Genomic DNA, 18,830 nt, shown 5'->3' with positions numbered 1-18,830 from the left:
TGTGGTACATTGTGACAGAGACTGATGCTCAATACTACACACCGAGTGTGTGTACAGTATGCAAATGTGTGTGTGTGTGTGTGTGTGTGTCTTTTCCCTGGCAGACAGCAATGAGTGACAACCTCCGCATCAACAACAACCTAAAAAAAAAAAAAAAGGGAGGAGGAATCGACAAACAATGGTTTGGTGTACCCGCTCGGCACAAAGCGATGGACGAGATGGGGGAGGGGTGGGTGGGGTTGGGGGGGGGGGTGACGGAGAGCTGGATGCAGAGTGATGCGTGAAGGAGTGTGTAACGGTGTCCACACGCCTCCTGATTGCTTGTTTATTTGTTTGTTTCCGTTCCTTGGAGGAATGAGTCATTGTGAGGGAGGCGGGGACACCTGTCCCCTCTCGTACCCCAGGCTCTGCATGAGAATAGGTGGGGGGGATGGATTAAACAGCTGCCCCCCCCCCCCCCGCCCTCGTCCATCGCTTTGCGTGAGACCATTCCCTCTGCCGGGTGTTTGACAGGCAGCGAAAACAATGCTCTCGGAAATCTGATGTACGAATGAGAGAGAGGGAAATGATCGAGACTGAAACCTCTTTTGAGTGATTTGATGTTCGGCGTATCTTTGGGACGTCGATGGCTTAAACAGGATTAACGTTATCTTTGAAGTTGAGTTGACATAATGCTCTTTCAACGCTTTCAGATCACATATGTGAGAATATATGCAGCAATAATTACATGAATTTAATTTCTTTGGTTAGGAACGACCAATTTTGAACGAATTTTCGTGCAACATTCTAAGCCCCGCCCACTTTTATTTTGCAAGCCAATGAAATGCAAAGCACTTACTTCCATTTCCTGCGGACTGTTAAGGGGGCGCGCCGGTTTCATTTCACGAGTCAAAGTTGATTTAAGAGCCGAGGGCTGAACACTGAACACACCTCACGACAGTTTTCTGTGAGCGTCTATTTAACGACGCTCCTGTTGCATCATGGGAAATGAAGTATTCTAGGGATTGTAATCATGAGGAGGTGCATGCAGACGTCACGTTGCATTCTCAATAAACCAAGGAACGGGCCTTTGTCTTGGAGTATGATGCATAAAGTAACATGATAATATATAATAATATATATATATATATATCATCTCTTTCACTGTGTGGGGTAAACACGGCTCATGTCAGTCTTATATGTTTATAAAGTGTCAGTATGATGGCATACGGGCAAAAAGCTTAAGCATTGAAATTATAAATATGAATAGAGCATCTCAAATAAAAGTGTAAACCACCTCAAAGACATGATTTTATTTTCATAAATCAATGAATGGAGAATAGATGTTGAATAGAGAATAGATCACTCCATTATAATAAAAAAATTTTTTTTTGCTGAAGCAACAAAAAAAATGTCTCTTTTTTTATTGTTGTTTAAAAATATTTCACAGTTATTGCATAACTCAAAAAAGGTTGAGAACCAACGCTCTAAATAACTCAAATGTAGCATCATCTAAAAAAATTGTGCACATGCAACGTCGATTGTCTGACAGCCAATCAACACGCATGTGGATCTTCAGTCCCCCCGGTATCTCCAGTCTGGGAGTGAGAGAATCCGGCGTGTGAATCTCACGCTGGTTCCGTCTCCTTATGTGTGTCTGTGTTAGTACACCGTGTGTGTATGTGTGAGTGTGTGAGTGTGTGTGTGTGTGTGTGTGTGTGTCCTGCCAAGGAACCGACTGTGTGTATCACGTCTCTCTGCACAACCCTGTATCACAAAAATTACGTTCCCCCAGACCTAAAATGCAATTTGCCGTTACGTTTGACTCAAACGTATTTCTCTCCAAATTACGTTAGAATGAAACGTATTTCTCTCCAGATTACGTTTGTATTTGACGTATTATAATTACAAATACGTCTCTGATGAACGTATCTTTGCCGTTTGTTATCTCTCTTTTCTACAATGCTGTTATGAATTGTAAAAAGCGTCCTCTAGTCTTATTTATTATTTTGTTATATATGTTGTTTCGCCTGCGTATTCTGACAGCAATAAGCGTTGTAACGGATCATATGAATTGGCGTGAAGACTTACTGCTGGTGACTCTCCTTTATTTTCTTTTTTTAGGTGACAATACATTAATTAAAACTCGGCCACTATCACCACCTCATCACCACCGTAACAGAGTTAGTCCCATACGGGTCAAATCAACTATTAAACTTGTTATAAAATGCGCATATGTCTGTAATCTATACCATAAAGTTCACATTTTAACCTAAAAGAAAGTGCGCTTCCTTTTAACCTTTCAAAATAAAAGTCCGATTTATCTGTTAAGCGGAAGTAGTATAAAACGTCTATATTTATTCAAACAATACAATATAAAAGTCATACATACATCAAAATCAATAAGGAAAATGCTAAACAGTCAAACAACTCAAAACAATAAACCCTTCATGGCGTTATTTACAGGTGTGTTTACTTCTCATCAAACAAAAGAGCAGTTATCTGGAAAAATCTGGGAAATAATAATTTGGGAATTGTTAATAAAACATGATTTACCCTTCAACTTCCACTGATATGCATGCAAACTAATACATCGCTTCACACACACACACACACACACACACTGACAGAAACACATAGACACTCACATACGTACACACACACACAGGCAGAGACACACATATTCACACACACACACTCTCATACGCACACACTCTTACACACACACACAGACAGACACACACTCACACAGACAGACACACACACACACAAAATGACAGACACACACACACACACACACACACACACACAGACACACACTCAGACACACACATACAGACACTCACATACATACAAACACAGGCAGAATCACACACACACGCACACACACACCCACACACACACACACAAATACAGATGCACACACATGCATACTCTGCAGACTGACCCTTGACCTCCCAATTGTCTCTCAGATATAAACCTACTGCTTTATATTTAATATATTATATTGACCTAAATGTAATACTTTGAGGTCGTGGGGGGAATCCCCTCCAAAACATTCACAAGAGAAAATTGTCACCGTGCCAATAACCCTTATACGATCCTTAAAACCAGTCTTTTAGTTAATTTTTCAGACTTTCAATCAACTTAAAGATCTGGATTCTTTTCAGATTCAAAGAAGGGCCTCTGAATATGAATACCCTACGGCGTTGGACCGATAGCTCTGAGTTAAGGGCCCCAAAAACAGGTCCAAAGGGTCAAATTGGGCCTTATTCTCTTAAATTTGCATATTTTTGACAAGTGCAAAAATGGCCATAATCTCCTAAATATTCGTCCTGGAAATCCCAAATTGAACACAGACACTCAGGACAGAGCCTACAATGAGGTGATGAGGTGAAATTTCCTCCGAAACACCCACAAGAGTTAATTGGCTGTCTGAAATCCAGGACTTGAAGAGGGTGTGTGGTTTAACAAATCTGAGACCCTGTTGTGAGCTTGGGCTGATTTTAGCTTGTTTTTCTTCGAAACATGTCAGAGCTTAGCTTTCTTTTGCAGGTTGTAGCCACTCCCAAATGGGGCCCAACCATGTAGGCTGGCAACATATAGCACTTAGCATCCCTGCTTGGGAGGGGTTTAAAAACCCGGAAAAAACAAAATTCCTTCCTTCAAAGGTTAACAACTCCTTACATGTTTGTACTATATGAACAATTTCAATTGTATTCTACCCCATTTGGGAGTGGCTACAACCTGGAAAAGAAAGCTAAGCTCTGACATGTTTACCCAATTTGATCCTTTGGACCTGTTTTTGGGGCCCTTAACTCAGAGCTATCGGTCCAAAACTGTAGGGTATTCATATTCAGAGGCCCCTCTATGGATCTGAAAAGAATCCAGATCTTTAAGTTGATTGAAAGTATGAACATTTACTAAAAGTCTGGTTTTAAGGATCGTACAAGGGTTATTGGCACGGTGACAATTTTCTCTTTTGAAAGTTTTGGAGGGGATTCCCCTCACGACCTCAAAGTCTTATAGTTAGGTAAATATAATATATTAAATATAAAGCAGTAGGGTTATATCTGAGAGACAATTGGGAGGTCAAGGGTCAGTCTGCAGAGTATGCGTGTGTGTGCATGTGTAAATGTGTGTGTGTGTGTGTGTGTGTCTCTGCCTGTGTGTGTCTGTGTGTGTGTGTGTCTGTCATTCTGTGTGCGTGTGTGAGTGTGTGTCTGTCTGTGTGTGTGTGCGTGTGAGAGTGTGTCTGTGTGTGAGTATGTGTGTGTCTCTGCCTGTGTGTGTGTGTACGTATGTGTGTCTATGTGTTTCTGTCAGTGTGTGTGTGTGTGTGTGTGTGTGAAGCGATGTATTAGTTTGCATGCATATCAGTGGAAGTTGTAGGGTAAATCATGTTTTATTAACAATTCTCTAATTATTTCCCCAATTTTTCCGGGTACCTGCTCTTTTTGTTTGATAAGAAGTAAACACCTGTAAATAACGCCTTGAAGGGTTTATTGTTTTGAGTTGTTTGACTGTTTAGCATTTTCCTTATTGATTTTGATGTATGTATGACTTTTATATTGTATTGTTTGAATAAATATAGACGTTTTATACTACTTCCGCTTAACAGATAAATCGGACTTTTATTTTGAAAGGTTAAAAGGAAGCGCACTTTTTTTTAGGTTAAAATGCGAACTTTATGGTATAGATTACTGACAGATGCGCATTTTATAACAAGTTTAATCGTTGATTTGACCGTATGGGACTAACTCTGTTACGGTGGTGATGAGGTGGTGATAGTGGCCGAGTTTTAATTCATGTATTGTCACCTAAAAGAAGAAAATAAAGGAGAGTCACCAGCAGTAAGTCTTCACGCCAATTCATATGATCCGTTACAACGCTTATTGCTGTCAGAATACGCAGGCGAAACAACATATATAACAAAATAATAAATAAGACTAGAGGACGCTTTTTACAATTCATAACAGCATTGTAGAAAAGAGAGATAACAAACGGCAAAGATACGTTCATCAGAGACGTATTTGTAATTATAATACGTCAAATACAAACGTAATCTGGAGAGAAATACGTTTCATTCTAACGTAATTTGGAGAGAAATACGTTTGAGTCAAACGTAACTGCAAATTGCATTTTAGGTCTGGGGGAACGTAATTTTTGTGATACAGGGTTGCTCTGCAGGCAGCCAGAGGCCCTTGTACCGGACACCCACCCCGGGAATCCAACCACATGAAAAGGAGATTACACACCGGAGATGATTGGCCAGCAGCCAGCCCCCCCCACCCCCTCACCCCCCACCCCCTCCCTCACAGGAAGATAGCCTCATTCTGTTTTTTATTAGGTAACTTTAGATGGACTGATCTCATACCCACTGGATGGGAAGAAGAAGAAGAAGAAGAAGAAGAAGAAGAAGAAGAAGAAGAAGAAGAAGAAGAAGAATAACTGCCCTCCTCTTCCCTGTTGCCTGTGCTACAGCTTCTAAACGCAGAAATATCAAACTTATCAAACAACTGTCTCCCGTTATTAAAAAGTCCTAGAAGTTTGTATTTAAATAAAAAAAAGAGCATAAAGAAAGATATGTTATGAGGCTCATGTGACGACATGAGGAGGTAAACAATACGCTATTGTTCCGTAATGTTTACCGTAGAGTCCTCCGTGTGCTCATGTTGGTTTGCTTTGTGAAAATATTTTAAAAATTAAATATTACCCATAAAATATTTATATATATACGTGATTTTAGAATATTTAAATGATCTTGAGCTGTTTTTCTTTATATGGTGTCCAGGTGTTGCTCACATTCTGACCTACTGGAAATACGACGTTGGTTTTGGAGCTCAAAGTTCTCGATCTTTGCCGTTCCTCCAGCTTGTCCGATGATTCCGATGAAACACGCTGACGGATCGCAGTGCGTGAAGGGGCTCCAGTGGCACCCAGGGGTGCAGGTGTGGATCGACACCAACTGAGTACCCCTCTCACTTGAACTCTCCAGTGGCCTTCGGGAGGGGGGGGGGACTCTCTGAAGACAACCTGCTCCCCTGTGTAGATGCCAATGTCTCCTACTAAGCTAACGGGAACGTACCGGCCCTTTAACAATAGCGCGGCTTGGAGACGGAGACAAAGTGCACGAGTTAGATGGGGTTTTTTTAGTGGAAAGAGGAAGCGGTTACCTCCCCTCCTTTTGTTCACCGTACAGACGACGCCCCGCCGCGCGTTCAAAGCGACATCTCATACCGGTTTGAACCGCTTCGTCATCTTTTCAATCCAGCGCGCCCGTTTCCATTTCTAAACCCTCCTCCTCCTCCTCCTCCTCCTCTTCTTCTTCTTCTTCATTCATTCCCGCTTCGACGAGATCCTTCGCCGCCTTTCATCTCGGCCGCGGCAGATTTGAGGGAGTGAGCCAGGGAAAGCCCCCCCCCCCCCCCCACCACGCCGCCACCGCCGCTCCATGTGGAAATCAAAGCTGTCACTCCTCTAATTACCTAAAGCAATCGTTCCCCTCTCCTGCTCCGCACTACTTAGCCGTGTCGCTCTCTCTCTCTCTCGCTCCCTCTCTCTCTCTCCCCCCCCCCTCTCTCTCCTCATCATCACTTGCTTCAGTGTTCCTCTGTTCCCCCGTTTCTCTCTATCATCCCACAGCCACAGGCCAATAATTGGAGATACCTTCCAACTGTGCGAGATCCAATCAGAAGGCCCGGCGCCGCACCACAGGCCCGATGACAACCGTCACCGGGGACAAGCGACTCAACTCGCCCACCTCCATTAACTCATTCACTTCTTTCGCTGTACTTTAAAGAATTTAATGATGAGTGAAATCAAAAATCCAAACCATTCAGTTATGTTTTCTATAACGTCGAAAGGCCTAAAAAGCAGATGTGGTTCCCTCGGGGGAGTTATGAGACTGCCATGTGACGTTATTAATAACTATGATGAACATGTTTAATGCGTGTGGTAGTTTAGGTTAAAAAAGACTCACTGAGCATCTTCATGGTACCATCGGCCCACTGGAACTAATGCCTCTGAACTCAGCTCATAAATGTATTAAAGCTGCGGTTATTAACCTTTCACAGGGCTCAGTGTGACCCTGATGCGTGTGTGTGTGTGTATGGTGTAAATGAGAAAACAAGACCACCAGTGTCAAGATTGGCAATTTCAATATGGTCATTATAGATGACATCATCATGCAGGTCTGCCAGAAACTCCCCCAACTCAGACTCAGGGGTCCTTTTTATTGTTTTAGACTGGTTAGGTTTTAGAGCATTTGTTTTCAATTTGTATTAAAGAATGTACGCCCTATGAATTATAGTTTACCCCTTTGGGGCTGTAATTATTAGAAGATGATTAATATACGTTGCTGTGTTACTTATTCTATACCGGTCACCCTGAGGGCAAAAGGTTCCAGGGTCGCATCTGTTTAACCCTCCTGTTGCCTTCGGGTCAATTTGACCCCATTCAATGTTTAATGAACAGACACAGGAACAAGGTTTTGTTTCATGTCTCCCCAAATACCTCACCCACACACACACCACACAGGACTCAGGGTCATAAAACTCAGACTGATAAGAAACATAGAAGCGTTTCCTCATCCTGTTTTGTGTAACCACTTGCTTCAATAAAAGGACTGTCGGGGGAGAATGGAGCCAGCGTGTTTTGGAGACGTGCGGAGGCACAGCTCAACTCTCTCCTTGCAGCAAGTAAAACTACGAGCTCGTATCTGTCATCTGTGGTCATTGGAGTTGGTCTGATAATTTAAGGTGAAAACTCCACAATGACCGAAAAAATTAAACTATATTAATTTGAGCAACAAAAAATGCTTGACACATTCAGTGATGACTGTGAAGGTCATTTTGGGGGCTGCTGCTGAATTGAATTTTGTTATCCTGAGAGGTGATTCTTATGAATATACAGCCATTTTTATTTAGATGTACCAACAAATCTGTTTCATGGATCGTTGATAATCATTAATAATTTCTGTCATATTCATTGAATGTTTATGTAACTCTGTAATGATTCCTTCTGGTCACATGACATCTATTGTTCTGTCCATCCTTTTTTCGATTTCTTGGGATTTTTTCCTGATCCGACGTGAGGTCAAAGGTCAGGGATGTCGTATGTGTACAGATTGTACATTTGTAATATTGGGCTATATATTGAATAAACTGAATTGACATTTTATTTAATTGAATATTGGGCGAGAAGGTTCTTTCTTTACATCTTTTCTGAATACACTGGTGTAACGAATTCCAAAGATTTTTCAGTTTTTGGGGAGTTTTTCCTGATCTGACGTGAGGTCAAAGGTCAGGGATGCGGTATGTGTACAGACTGTAAAACCCTCTGAGGAGAATTTGTAATTTGAAACAAAGTAAACTGAATTGAACAAACTGTCCACGGAGCATCATGTGAATGAGGTTATTAGGGTTCTGAAGTCGCCGGTTGAAGTGTACGACTTCATATCCTGATGATTACACTTTGATTGCATAGCATGAGATAAAACCTGTAAAGAACTAACACCCACAGTAGCACTACAGGAAAAATACAATCTGTCCCTTAAATGTGGGAGTGGAATTTTTTTTTTTCAGTTTCTAAAATATTAAAATCTTGATTACCGGCTGCCGCCCGGTGCTGCCACGGCATCGTCAGTGTCGCGGTAATTACCTCCGGCAAGAGCGAAGAGCGGCGCCGGCTACCGAGTGACTGAGCCGAGGGGAAGACGGAGAGGAGGGCGGAGCTCCACCGTGAGGGGAGGGCGGAGCTACATCCACCGCCTTCTGCTCAGCGGACCGTCTGAAGTCCCGTAGCTGCTCCCCTCTCCTGCTTCCTTCTTCCTTTCCCCTCTCCTGCTTCCTTCTCCATTTCCCCTCTCTCCTCTCCTTCTCCTCTCTCCCTTTCTCCTTTCCTTCTCCCTTTCCCCTCTCTCCTCTCCTTCTCCCCTCTCCCCTCTCGTGCTCCCCTCTCCTGCTTCCTTCTTCCTTTCCCCTCTCTCCTCTCCTTCTCCCCTCTCCCTTTCTCCTCTCCTTCTCCCCTCTCCCCTCTCATGCTCCCCTCTCCTGCTTCCTCCTCCCTCTCCCCTCTCCTGCTTCCTTCTCCCTTTCCCCTCTCCCCTCTCTCCTCTCCTTCTCCCCTCTCCCTTTCTCCTCTCCTTCTCCCATCTCCCCTTTCCCCTCTCCCTTTCTCCTCTCCTTCTCCCCTCTCCCCTCTCGTGCTCCCCTCTCCTGCTTCCTTCTCCCTTTCCCCTCTCTCCTCTCCTTCTCCCCTCTCCCTTTCTCCTTTCCTTCTCCCTTTCTCCTCTCCTTCTCCCCTCTCCCCTTTCCCCTCTCCCTTTCTCCTCTCCTTCTCCCCTCTCCCCTCTCCTGCTCCTCTACTTTTAGTGCTTCCCTTTCCCTTTTGCCAAGAGGGAAGTGGGTTCTGGACCGCCTCGACCTCCCCCTCCTCACATTTATCATCCCTGGTTATTCACAATTGGTTTCCCCTCTTTTCTCTCTCTCTTTCCTCTCTCTCTCTCCTCGAGCAGGAGACAGAACGATGGATATCTAGACCTGTGGTTCTCTAATTGGGGTACGTGAGATTGAAATAAACATGTATTTAAAATTAGGCTTAAATTAGTTTGTGTTTGTTTGTGTGTGAGTGTGTGTGTGTGTGAGTGTGTGTATGTGTGAGTGGCGGGCACACACTCCACTGCCTGATATGTAATCTTCCTCGCTGTGATGCAATCCAATTTGCGAAGTGCTTATTATCCAGTAACATGCAAAGCCTCATCCATCACGGCAGCAACTCCTCCTCTCCTCCGTCATCTCCTCTCCTCCGTCATCTCCTCCCTCAGTCCATCATCTCTGAGCATTGCATCCCAAGCACTTCACGACCTCTTCACTTCCCCTCTTTCTCGCCCTGTCAGTGCCCTCCATCCACCATGGGATGGAGGGGGGGCGGGAGTGCATACATGTATGTGAATGTATCGTATTTCACAGATGTAGAGGTATACATCTACTACACACACACACACACACACACACACACACACACACACACACACACACACACACACACACACACACACACACACACACACACACACACACACACACACACACACACACACACACACACACACACACACACACACACACACCAAGGAAGAATCTCCTCTGAAGCACTTTCACCTCCTATCCTCATTCTGTTGGAGTGTGTGAGCGCCATTAAGGGGTTAACGGGAGCACAGAGGCCACTTTCACCACGAGAACCACAGGATTGGACTCATTTTTTTGATTTAAAATCTATATATATCTCTCTTAAAAAAATGGTTCTTCAAGGCACCATTTCTGGTTCCACACAGAACCTTTCAAACCAGGGTTCTTTAAGGAACCATGTCCTTAAAGTTCTCACAGAACCTATAAAGGTGCCTCAAAGGAAAATAATGGTTCTTCAGGAGGCGATGGCATCATGAGCAGAGTGAATTCTGGGGAAATCACAGCAGCAACAAACACAACATACAAACCTTTTGAATGTAATAGACGGATCATTAAAGTCAGACTGTGAAACTTTTTTAAAAATAGAGTCCATTACAGATTCCTCCAATGCTATGACCAGGAGAGCTTCCCAGTCCGTCCCACATGGGCTTTACCCCAAACATATGAAATCAGAAATAAACCCTCGCAGACTAAATTATGATATATTTATTATCTGCTTTCTGTTCCTCACGGCAAAAAAAAAAAAGGGTGAAATTACAGCTCCGTACGGCACCGCCGCCGCAAACATCTGCCTTTTCATCCGTGGCCAAGCTCGAGGTGTTATCAAGCCCGTCTGCCAATTTTGGAAAACGTGGGAGGGTGGACCGAGGCCCCGTCGGGGACACCTGACACACCGGATTAGCTGGCTGGGCGCTCCTCTGACACGTTTCGGCTGCTCTCCATCCAGCAGACACACACACACACACACACACACACACACCGACCCCCCCGAGGACTACAAACATCACTTTGTGGGCCATCAGGAGACGTGTTGCTTGGCCTGACCCGTGACGACGGCGCCCGCTGTCAACATCCTGTCTCTCCAGATCATCGCCCCCACAGGCGGCCTTCTGCTCGCCGGCCAGCTGCCGGACGAGTCCCGGTGTTATCGTGTGTGTGTGAATATGTTAGAAAGGACGAGGCCCAAACCCCAACAAGAGGAGTGCAAGTGACTCTGTGAAGGAAGGGGTCATCAATATGACATTTCTTCATGATGGGACGGTTCTGTTGGACCGTCCCTCCTCGGCGAGTTCTACGTCATGGTTCTCAACCTCTTTTGAGTGATGTATACCTGCTGTGAAATATTGTTTTCAGCCGAGTTCCCCTGACCCCTGCAAAGCATTTGGGGTTTTACTTTTTTTTAAATATATGCAGCATTATGCATATAATATAAAAGTTTATGAACTTACACTTATATTTTATTTAATATTTATTAAATAAGCATTTTCAAAGGCTTTTTTAATGGATGCTCATTTAAAATATGTTTAAAACAAATTTCTCCTGTACCCCTGAGATGACCTTCATGTACCCCCTAGAGGACCTTCACATACCCCCTAGATGACCTTCATGTACCCCCTAGAGGACCTTCACATACCCCCTAGATGACGTTCACGTACCCCCTAGAGGACCTTCACATACCCCCTAGATGACCTTCATGTACCCCCTAGAGGACCTTCACATACCCCCTAGTGGTCCTTCACATACCCCCTAGAGGACCTTCACGTACCCCTAGAGGTCCTTCACATAGCCCTTAGATGACCTTCACAAACCCCCTAGATGACCTTCACGTACAACCTAGAGCAGTGGTCCCCAAACTACGGCCCGCCTCCACATGTGGACCGGCCCCCTGAACAATACCAGAGACGCGTTCCCATTTATTATTTTGTTCACCTGGCCCGCTGCCGTTGAGATTGCAGTGAGACGCGGAGAAAATGTGGAGTGGTGCTCTTCGCAATAAAACATCTTTGATGGGACGTGTAACGTCTCGGCCAATCAGCGTTCAGATGTCCACAGCGTTTGGGAAGTTAGGTTAGCTTGAATGTTAGTCCGCTACATCTGCTGCTGTCATGCTGCACGGTGTAGCGATCCTAACAAAGTACCCGTACGTTAAAAACGATGTGATTTAACATATTTTTAGTATCGATACTTCATTAAAAGAGCGATCAGAGTGCACGCGCTGCTCCGCTCCGTTAAATGCTGTCTGCACGCGCATCGCTCAGCCGTGATGCGCGCTCACAGGTGAGCACACTCTCACTAGCACCCCTCCCCCCCCGGCTGGCCCTCCAGCAGACAAGGGAAACGTTATGTGGCCCTCTCAGGAAAAAGTTTGGGGACCCCTGCCCTAGACGACCTTCACGTACCCCCTAGAGGACCTTCACATACCCCCTAGTGGTCCTTCACGTACCCCCTAGAGCAGTGGTCACCAACCTTTTTGAGCCCAAGATCCCTGACCTCCGCCTTCATGACCGGCAAGATCTACCTATTGAGGCGTTGAGAGAAAACGACGGTCCAGACTGGACTTACAACTTTTTATTTGGCCTAATTGTCATTTTGGTCCAGCGTTCAAATTGATGAGACCAGGTACACAGAATTTAAATGTAATATCAAAAGTAATATATTTGTTAACCGCACACAATATGAACAAAAAAAACCACATTCGCAATGAGCAGCTGGATGAACTACCAATATAAATGTTGTATTTATTTTAGGGCTGTCAATCGATTAAAAAAATTTAACTAATTAATCGCACATTTTGAAAATCATTAATCGCGATTAATCGCGATCAAAAGGTTTTTTTTCTTCTAAAGACTAAATCTTCTAAATGAATGAGTAATCCCTTCAGACAGCGTGTATTTTAGACACTTGTTTCATTGTATTCTTTTTTAAAGACAAAACTTCACACAGAGCTGTGTTTTCAAAGAGGCTCCTACATATAAAGTGCCAGCGAGGTATTTAATATCGTGGATGATAAATTGTTTCTTCAGTGAAACATCAGATTAGTAAGAAAAGGTGTATTAGAGACCCCATTGGTCCTGTCATCTTTAATACTGAACAGCAGAACCAGTGGCCTTGGTACACTGACAATATGTCATGTTAACCCTGTGGAGTCTGGGCTCATTTTCTCGATTTTACAAAAAATGTAAATTCACCTTTTAAAGTCTTTTGCATGTGACACATCCCAGTGTTTCCCCCACCATTCTATCAGGGTGAGGCCCCGCCCCCCTGCAATGTTCTCTATAGCGCCAGATTACAGCAGAAGTAATGTAAGGTTCTTTTCTTCAAGACGTCTTTGTTCTTTTATTCAACTAAACGTCTGTTGTTGGTCGTCTCTACAGCAGCATGTCATTCTGTCTCGACGTGTCGTTCACTCTTCTCAGCTCTCCGTCTCGCCGCAGAGCTCCATGCCGGCGTGTCTGCGCGCGCATCGGGCGGAGAAAAAAAAGAAGTCCCCTTCACCTTCCGCCCCGCGTCACCGACATGTCGCCCTCTGCTTCTCTGTGAATATGGAGGAGCAGACGGGAGGAAGGAGGCGGACTGCCGCGGCTTGACACTCACAGGAGTGCAACAACTTCAACGACACCGGAAGTCAACAAAGTTGCGTTAATTGCGTTAAAATATTTTAGTGCGTTAATCGCGGCCAAATTAATCGCATAGATTAACGCGTTAACGCTGACAGCCCTAAAATATTTACATTTCGTTGCCTCTGTAACTGTACTCTAGCAATGACAATACATTGAATCCAATCCAATTACAACACAACACTGACAACATGATCAGCCAGTGCAACTCATGTAAGTTCAGCTCTCATCATAATGCCATCAAGCCATGTGACTCCAGTCAGTGTGGTGGCTGTGACTGAACTCTGTCTGTGAGCTTGTAGTTAGTTCATAATCACAGACAGTCTGAGGCCGTCTGTCAGCTGTCTGTCAGTAATCCAGCTCCTGGTTTTTGATTTGGTGATTTTCTCAACTCCACTGACGAGTTTTTCGGGGCAAAATTGGTATTCATGAAAGTTTTCTCATCTGGGACTGGTTCTGAACTCAGACCGTTGGTGATTACATTCACATCAGCTCAACAGACATCCTCAGATTTAAATACTTTTTGTAATAATAAATATGAGAATCACCATTTGTGACTCCTGCATCTGTCCCTTTTCAAATAATAGAATAAATGCAATTGCAATCACTTTCAAGGAAACCAGATTGCTCTATCAGACAAGAAAAAAAATCTCAATGTTGAGCTTTTGTTTTGAAGGACAACAGCAGAAAAGCCCAACTCACGGAGGTAAGACCTGGCAAGTCGCCAAGAATCTCCATCATCGAGAGGATCCAGAGGGTCTGAAGGCGTCGCCTTTGCTGAGTGTTTAATCCCGTTTAGACAATCAGAAGAGGCTGAAATCTCACAATCTGGGTCAAAGGGACTTAATTAAGAGAGCCCCCCCCTCTTTCTCTTCACCCTCCACCCTCCACCTCACATGTTTCCTCATCTTTTGCTCTCCTAATGTGCCAGACGCCGCCGCGCCGGCGTCGCCTTCAAAGCGGAACGCCCCAAAAATAGTTTGAGTGTCTCCAGCGCACAAAAATGAATCTTATCTATTCTACACCCCCTCCATCCTTCCCCTCTATTCCTCTCTTTCTTTCATACATTTCCTTTTCCTCAGTCCCCATAACCCTCTTCAGACGCCCCCCCCCCCCCCCCGGCTAACAGCTCAACAAAACAACAACAAAACAACAACACTCTTCAATTCAAGCAGAGGGGGGGGAAAAGAGGAAAAGACGTGTTTGACAAAGACAACTACTGCGTCGAGGAGGAAGGAAAAGGAAAGAGGGAATAGGATAGGGGATAGGAGGAGAAGAGCGTCGGTGTTTTTCTGAGGTTCCGGATGATGACGTTTCACTCGCCGATGTTTAACGGCCGGCTTCGCCGAGCGGCTTGTGAAGGCTGTGTTCCCATCGTGACGACCAGAGGAGAGTCACGGGGCGCCGCATCTTCAGCCTCGGTGAAGAATACAAATAAATAAAAAAAGGTTTGCTCACTCATGACTGTGCCAGAGCTTCAAGGACTCTGAGAAACACTCGTTTCTTTTCTATCTAGGTCGTTATATCTGCGACGGAGAGCCGGGCGTAGCCGCGGTTGTTTACCGAGCGACGGGAACCCCGACATGTCTTCCTTTGAACAACCATGAGCACAGAAAGGGGGGAACACCACGGAGAGAGAAACGAAGTGAGAGCTTCTGCAAGTGAAAACAGCCTCATGGCCGCCCCGGACCACCACCACGATGTGGAGGGGGAGGGGTGGAGGAACTAGCTCACTCCCAGCCGCGAGTCATCGGGCGTTTGCCCTCGTTTTGAAGTCGGCGTGCGGCTCGATGTCCGGAGCGGCGGCGTGACGGAGCGACGCCTCCGCCTACTTTCGCGCTCGCCAGCCTCCTGGCGGCCGTGTTTGCGTTCCGCTGGCCTCGATTCTACGACGGCCTTCCCAACTCCCGGAGCTGCGGAGAGACGTTCGTCTCCGAGACCTCGGAAAACTTAATCCCCGAGAATAATGGCTGCGCGTTCTAAATAAATAAACCAGAGGAATGAAGCCGACTTCCCTTTCAAGAGGCTATTTGTTTCTCTCTCTCTCTCTCCATTCTGTTGCCCCCTGGTTATCTAACACAAGTCAATACTGCAAAAAAGGTTTTAACCCCCCCCCCCCTCCCCCCTCGATTGCCCAGGTTCCTACCTGAGGGGAAGCGTTCGATCACCGGCTGGTTGTCCACCTGTAGCGTGGCGTTGCCGCCGCTCCGCGTGAACCGCACCACGTGGTATTTGCCGTCGCTCACCATCACTGCGCCCTCCTCGATGATGATGTCGTCCGTTCCCACGTTGAAGATCACGCCGATCTTTCCCCGTTCCTGCGGACGGAGGAGAAGAGAGAGACGTCAGAGAAAGAGAAGAACAGCGACACTTAACGAGGGCGTTTCAGACATTTCCCGAAAAAATAAAAGAATCTTGGATTTCCTGGGAAACCGACACATGTTTTGGAAGTGCAGGTCAGTGAAAAGTTCAACTGACCCATCGCTAGGTTTTCCTTTTAAGCCCATTTTCTTTCAAAGCTCTACTTTTTGTCAAGATCTGGAGTTTTATTCCGTTTTATTTTGAAGTTTCCTTGCACTTCCTGTCCCTGTGATTGTCTGCTGATTGTCCCTCATTGTTTACACCTGTGTCCAATCGCCTGCACCTTCCCTGTGTATTTAAACCCAGTTGGGGAGAGAGAGAGAGAGAGAGAGAGAGAGAGAGAGAGAGAGAGAGAGAGAGAGAGAGAGAGAGAGAGAGAGAGAGAGAGAGAGAGAGAGAGAGAGAGAGAGACACACACACACACAACTCCAGGTCCTGACTCATTTGGTCTGGTGCTAATTGGCAATGCTAACACCTTAAAACACAAAGATAGCCCCGTTAGAGCTCACAGGAATCACTCAGCGTGCCTCCTGTGAGCGGCAATGCAACACATCACTAAAAACAGCCCTCGCTGCCGGAAGCCTGATGATGCTGTGAGCATCACATCTCACACACACACACACATCAGCCCGGTAAAAAAAGGAACAGAGCACTCGCTAAAGCACCTTTAGTATTCATCAACCCGCTGACCCCCTCCCCTCGCTCATCTATTAGTGTTGACAGCCGCCCACTGCTTCCAGTTTATTCCAGTCAACCGCCTACTCCACTCCCCATCTCCCGCCATCCCTCTCTCCTCTGTGGTTCCTGTCCTCGGTCCCGGGGAAAAGGTCAAAGTCATTGATGAAGTTACAGTCTGCCGGAGAGCGGGCGAGAGACGGAGTACACACCTGACAGACCATTACAGACTCCTCCTTCCGTCTGCCAGTAAATCTTCTGTTGCAGTTCGGCCTCCCCCTGTAGCCCCTCCCCTTTGGCAGGACCACTTCCTGGTTGTCCAGGTGGAGCTCATCTGCACACTTCTTTCAACATTTTCATTGATCCCATTATCTCATTAGCAATGCGCAATAATTTTCTCCACCTTTTCCGTACACGCCGAGGTATTCCGGAGGTGAACGTCAGGCTTTCTTTTTTTTTTTAGCTTGCAGCGTTTTTTCCGATTATTCATGGCCGATTAAGTATAAAAAACAGTACGTGCCGATGTTAGCATACATTAAGATGTGTAATTCAATTGAGTAAATAAAGTACAGAGGTTGTACAGTAAGTTAATGGGCGATATAATCACAGCCAAATGCATGTGCATCCAAACAGCAGCAGTCATTCAGACGTAGAGGTGAAGGTCACCGAGCTGTGTGAGCCTACGGGTGATGTCATGTATAAATATATATATATATTTATATTAATATATATATATTATTAATATATATTAATATATATATTAATATATATATATTAATATATATATATGTTAATTAGTGGCGGTGCGTCCATAGAGGGCGCTAGGGCGCCGCCCCTCTTAAAATGTTGAGATGAAAAAAAAAAAAGAAGAAGAAAAATAAAAAATCCTGTCAAAAAACATTATATACCAAATCATTTAAAGAGCAAATATACCGTGTTGACGTGCTAAATGTGTGTGGGAGACCGTCAGCCTGTCAACAACCACTTAAGTTAAATGAGACATAAATAATATATCGCCACTCATCATCACGGAGAGAAGCCCCTCCCCATTTTCGGGACACCGGCCTAACGTGTGTGTGCGGCAGCGAGCAAACATTTCACAGTCGTTTCGGCAAGGACGGCTTCTCATTGGCGGATGAAACGTGAATCTTGGGGCGCAAACATGTGCGCCCTGGTCAATGACATTGTTTCTTATTTCACGTGATTGGACTATTCGGCAGATCAGAGACCGGTATCGTTCCCTCAGCCAGAGAGCTCCACGGAGCTACGGGAGCAGGTAGCTAACGGAGCTGGTTAGCTGGAGGCTCAGTGAGTAATGCGCTGTTTAGTTTCCCCTGTCTGTTGTTCCAAAGTCCTGGGACTGAAACTCTCTGGACTACAACGGGGGGAGGGATCTAAAGAGCTTCAGACAAGTGTAAGAAGCACGAATCTTGCCGCAGTTATCTAGCTAAGAGCATGAAGCTAACTAGCTAACAGCATGAAGCTAACCCTGTTTGCAGAGCAGAGCAGCAGAAGGAGACCGAACTGGCATCGAAACACAACGAAGAAGTTCTGAAAAACAGACACATTCCCTAAAGAATAATGGAAGCAGGCTGGTTACAGACATGATTGACTTTAACCAGAGAGTTATTGAGAAGTTTGCCAACTTTAAAGAGAGGAGGGCTACTTTTTTTTTTATACATGTAGTGGGGTCGACTCTGTCAAACAGTTAGAAATGCACTCTGTCATTTCTTGTTTTCAATGTATTGTATTTTATTTTAGTTTGTTGTTCAACGATATTGTTGAGTGTTTGTGAATTTTATTTTAATGAGCTATTTTTATTTAGCGTTATTTTAAAAAATCTGTTTCCTGCGGAAATTGCTTTCCATCTCTGTTGCACTTCCTGCTCCTGAGTCCCGTCTCTCCCTCACAATGGTTTTATATTGCTGAAGGTGAGTTGAGTGAAAAACGATGTCGTACTATTTTGGCTATATTCTTTAATAAAAAGTAACCGTTTATGTTACATACAGTAATGGAATGCTAATACGATCACGGCGTCCAGCTGTCGTGTCATTTAGACCGTCAACATATACGTTTGGTGGCGGTCTCATTGAGCCACTTTGGCACCGTTTGTTTAGCTACATCCGGTCGCCCCGACGTATATTTTCCTTGTGTAAATTGTGTTGTTTTGCGTGTATAGGAAGTGGAAGTGCAGAGACAGATCAGAAGGCAAATGTGTGTGTTCTGT

The 18,830-nt window shown here is 44.9% G+C and overlaps 1 protein-coding gene across 8 annotated transcripts in view; it reads right to left on the bottom strand.

Annotated features, from left to right (window-relative positions):
- Positions 1-18,830, bottom strand: part of nrxn2b (neurexin 2b) — an 856,499-nt gene that overhangs the window by 41,959 nt on the left and 795,710 nt on the right. For all 8 annotated transcript variants that reach the window (XM_056442212.1, XM_056442208.1, XM_056442207.1 and 5 more), the window contains exon 19: positions 15,714-15,885. In XM_056442212.1, the coding sequence (XP_056298187.1) occupies positions 15,714-15,885 (172 nt within the window). The remainder of the gene's footprint in view (positions 1-15,713; positions 15,886-18,830) is intronic.

This window comes from Pseudoliparis swirei, chromosome 21 (assembly GCF_029220125.1).
Source record: "Pseudoliparis swirei isolate HS2019 ecotype Mariana Trench chromosome 21, NWPU_hadal_v1, whole genome shotgun sequence".
Taxonomy (NCBI): Eukaryota; Metazoa; Chordata; class Actinopteri; order Perciformes; family Liparidae; genus Pseudoliparis; species Pseudoliparis swirei.
This window is presented reverse-complemented; position numbering and strand designations above follow the sequence as displayed.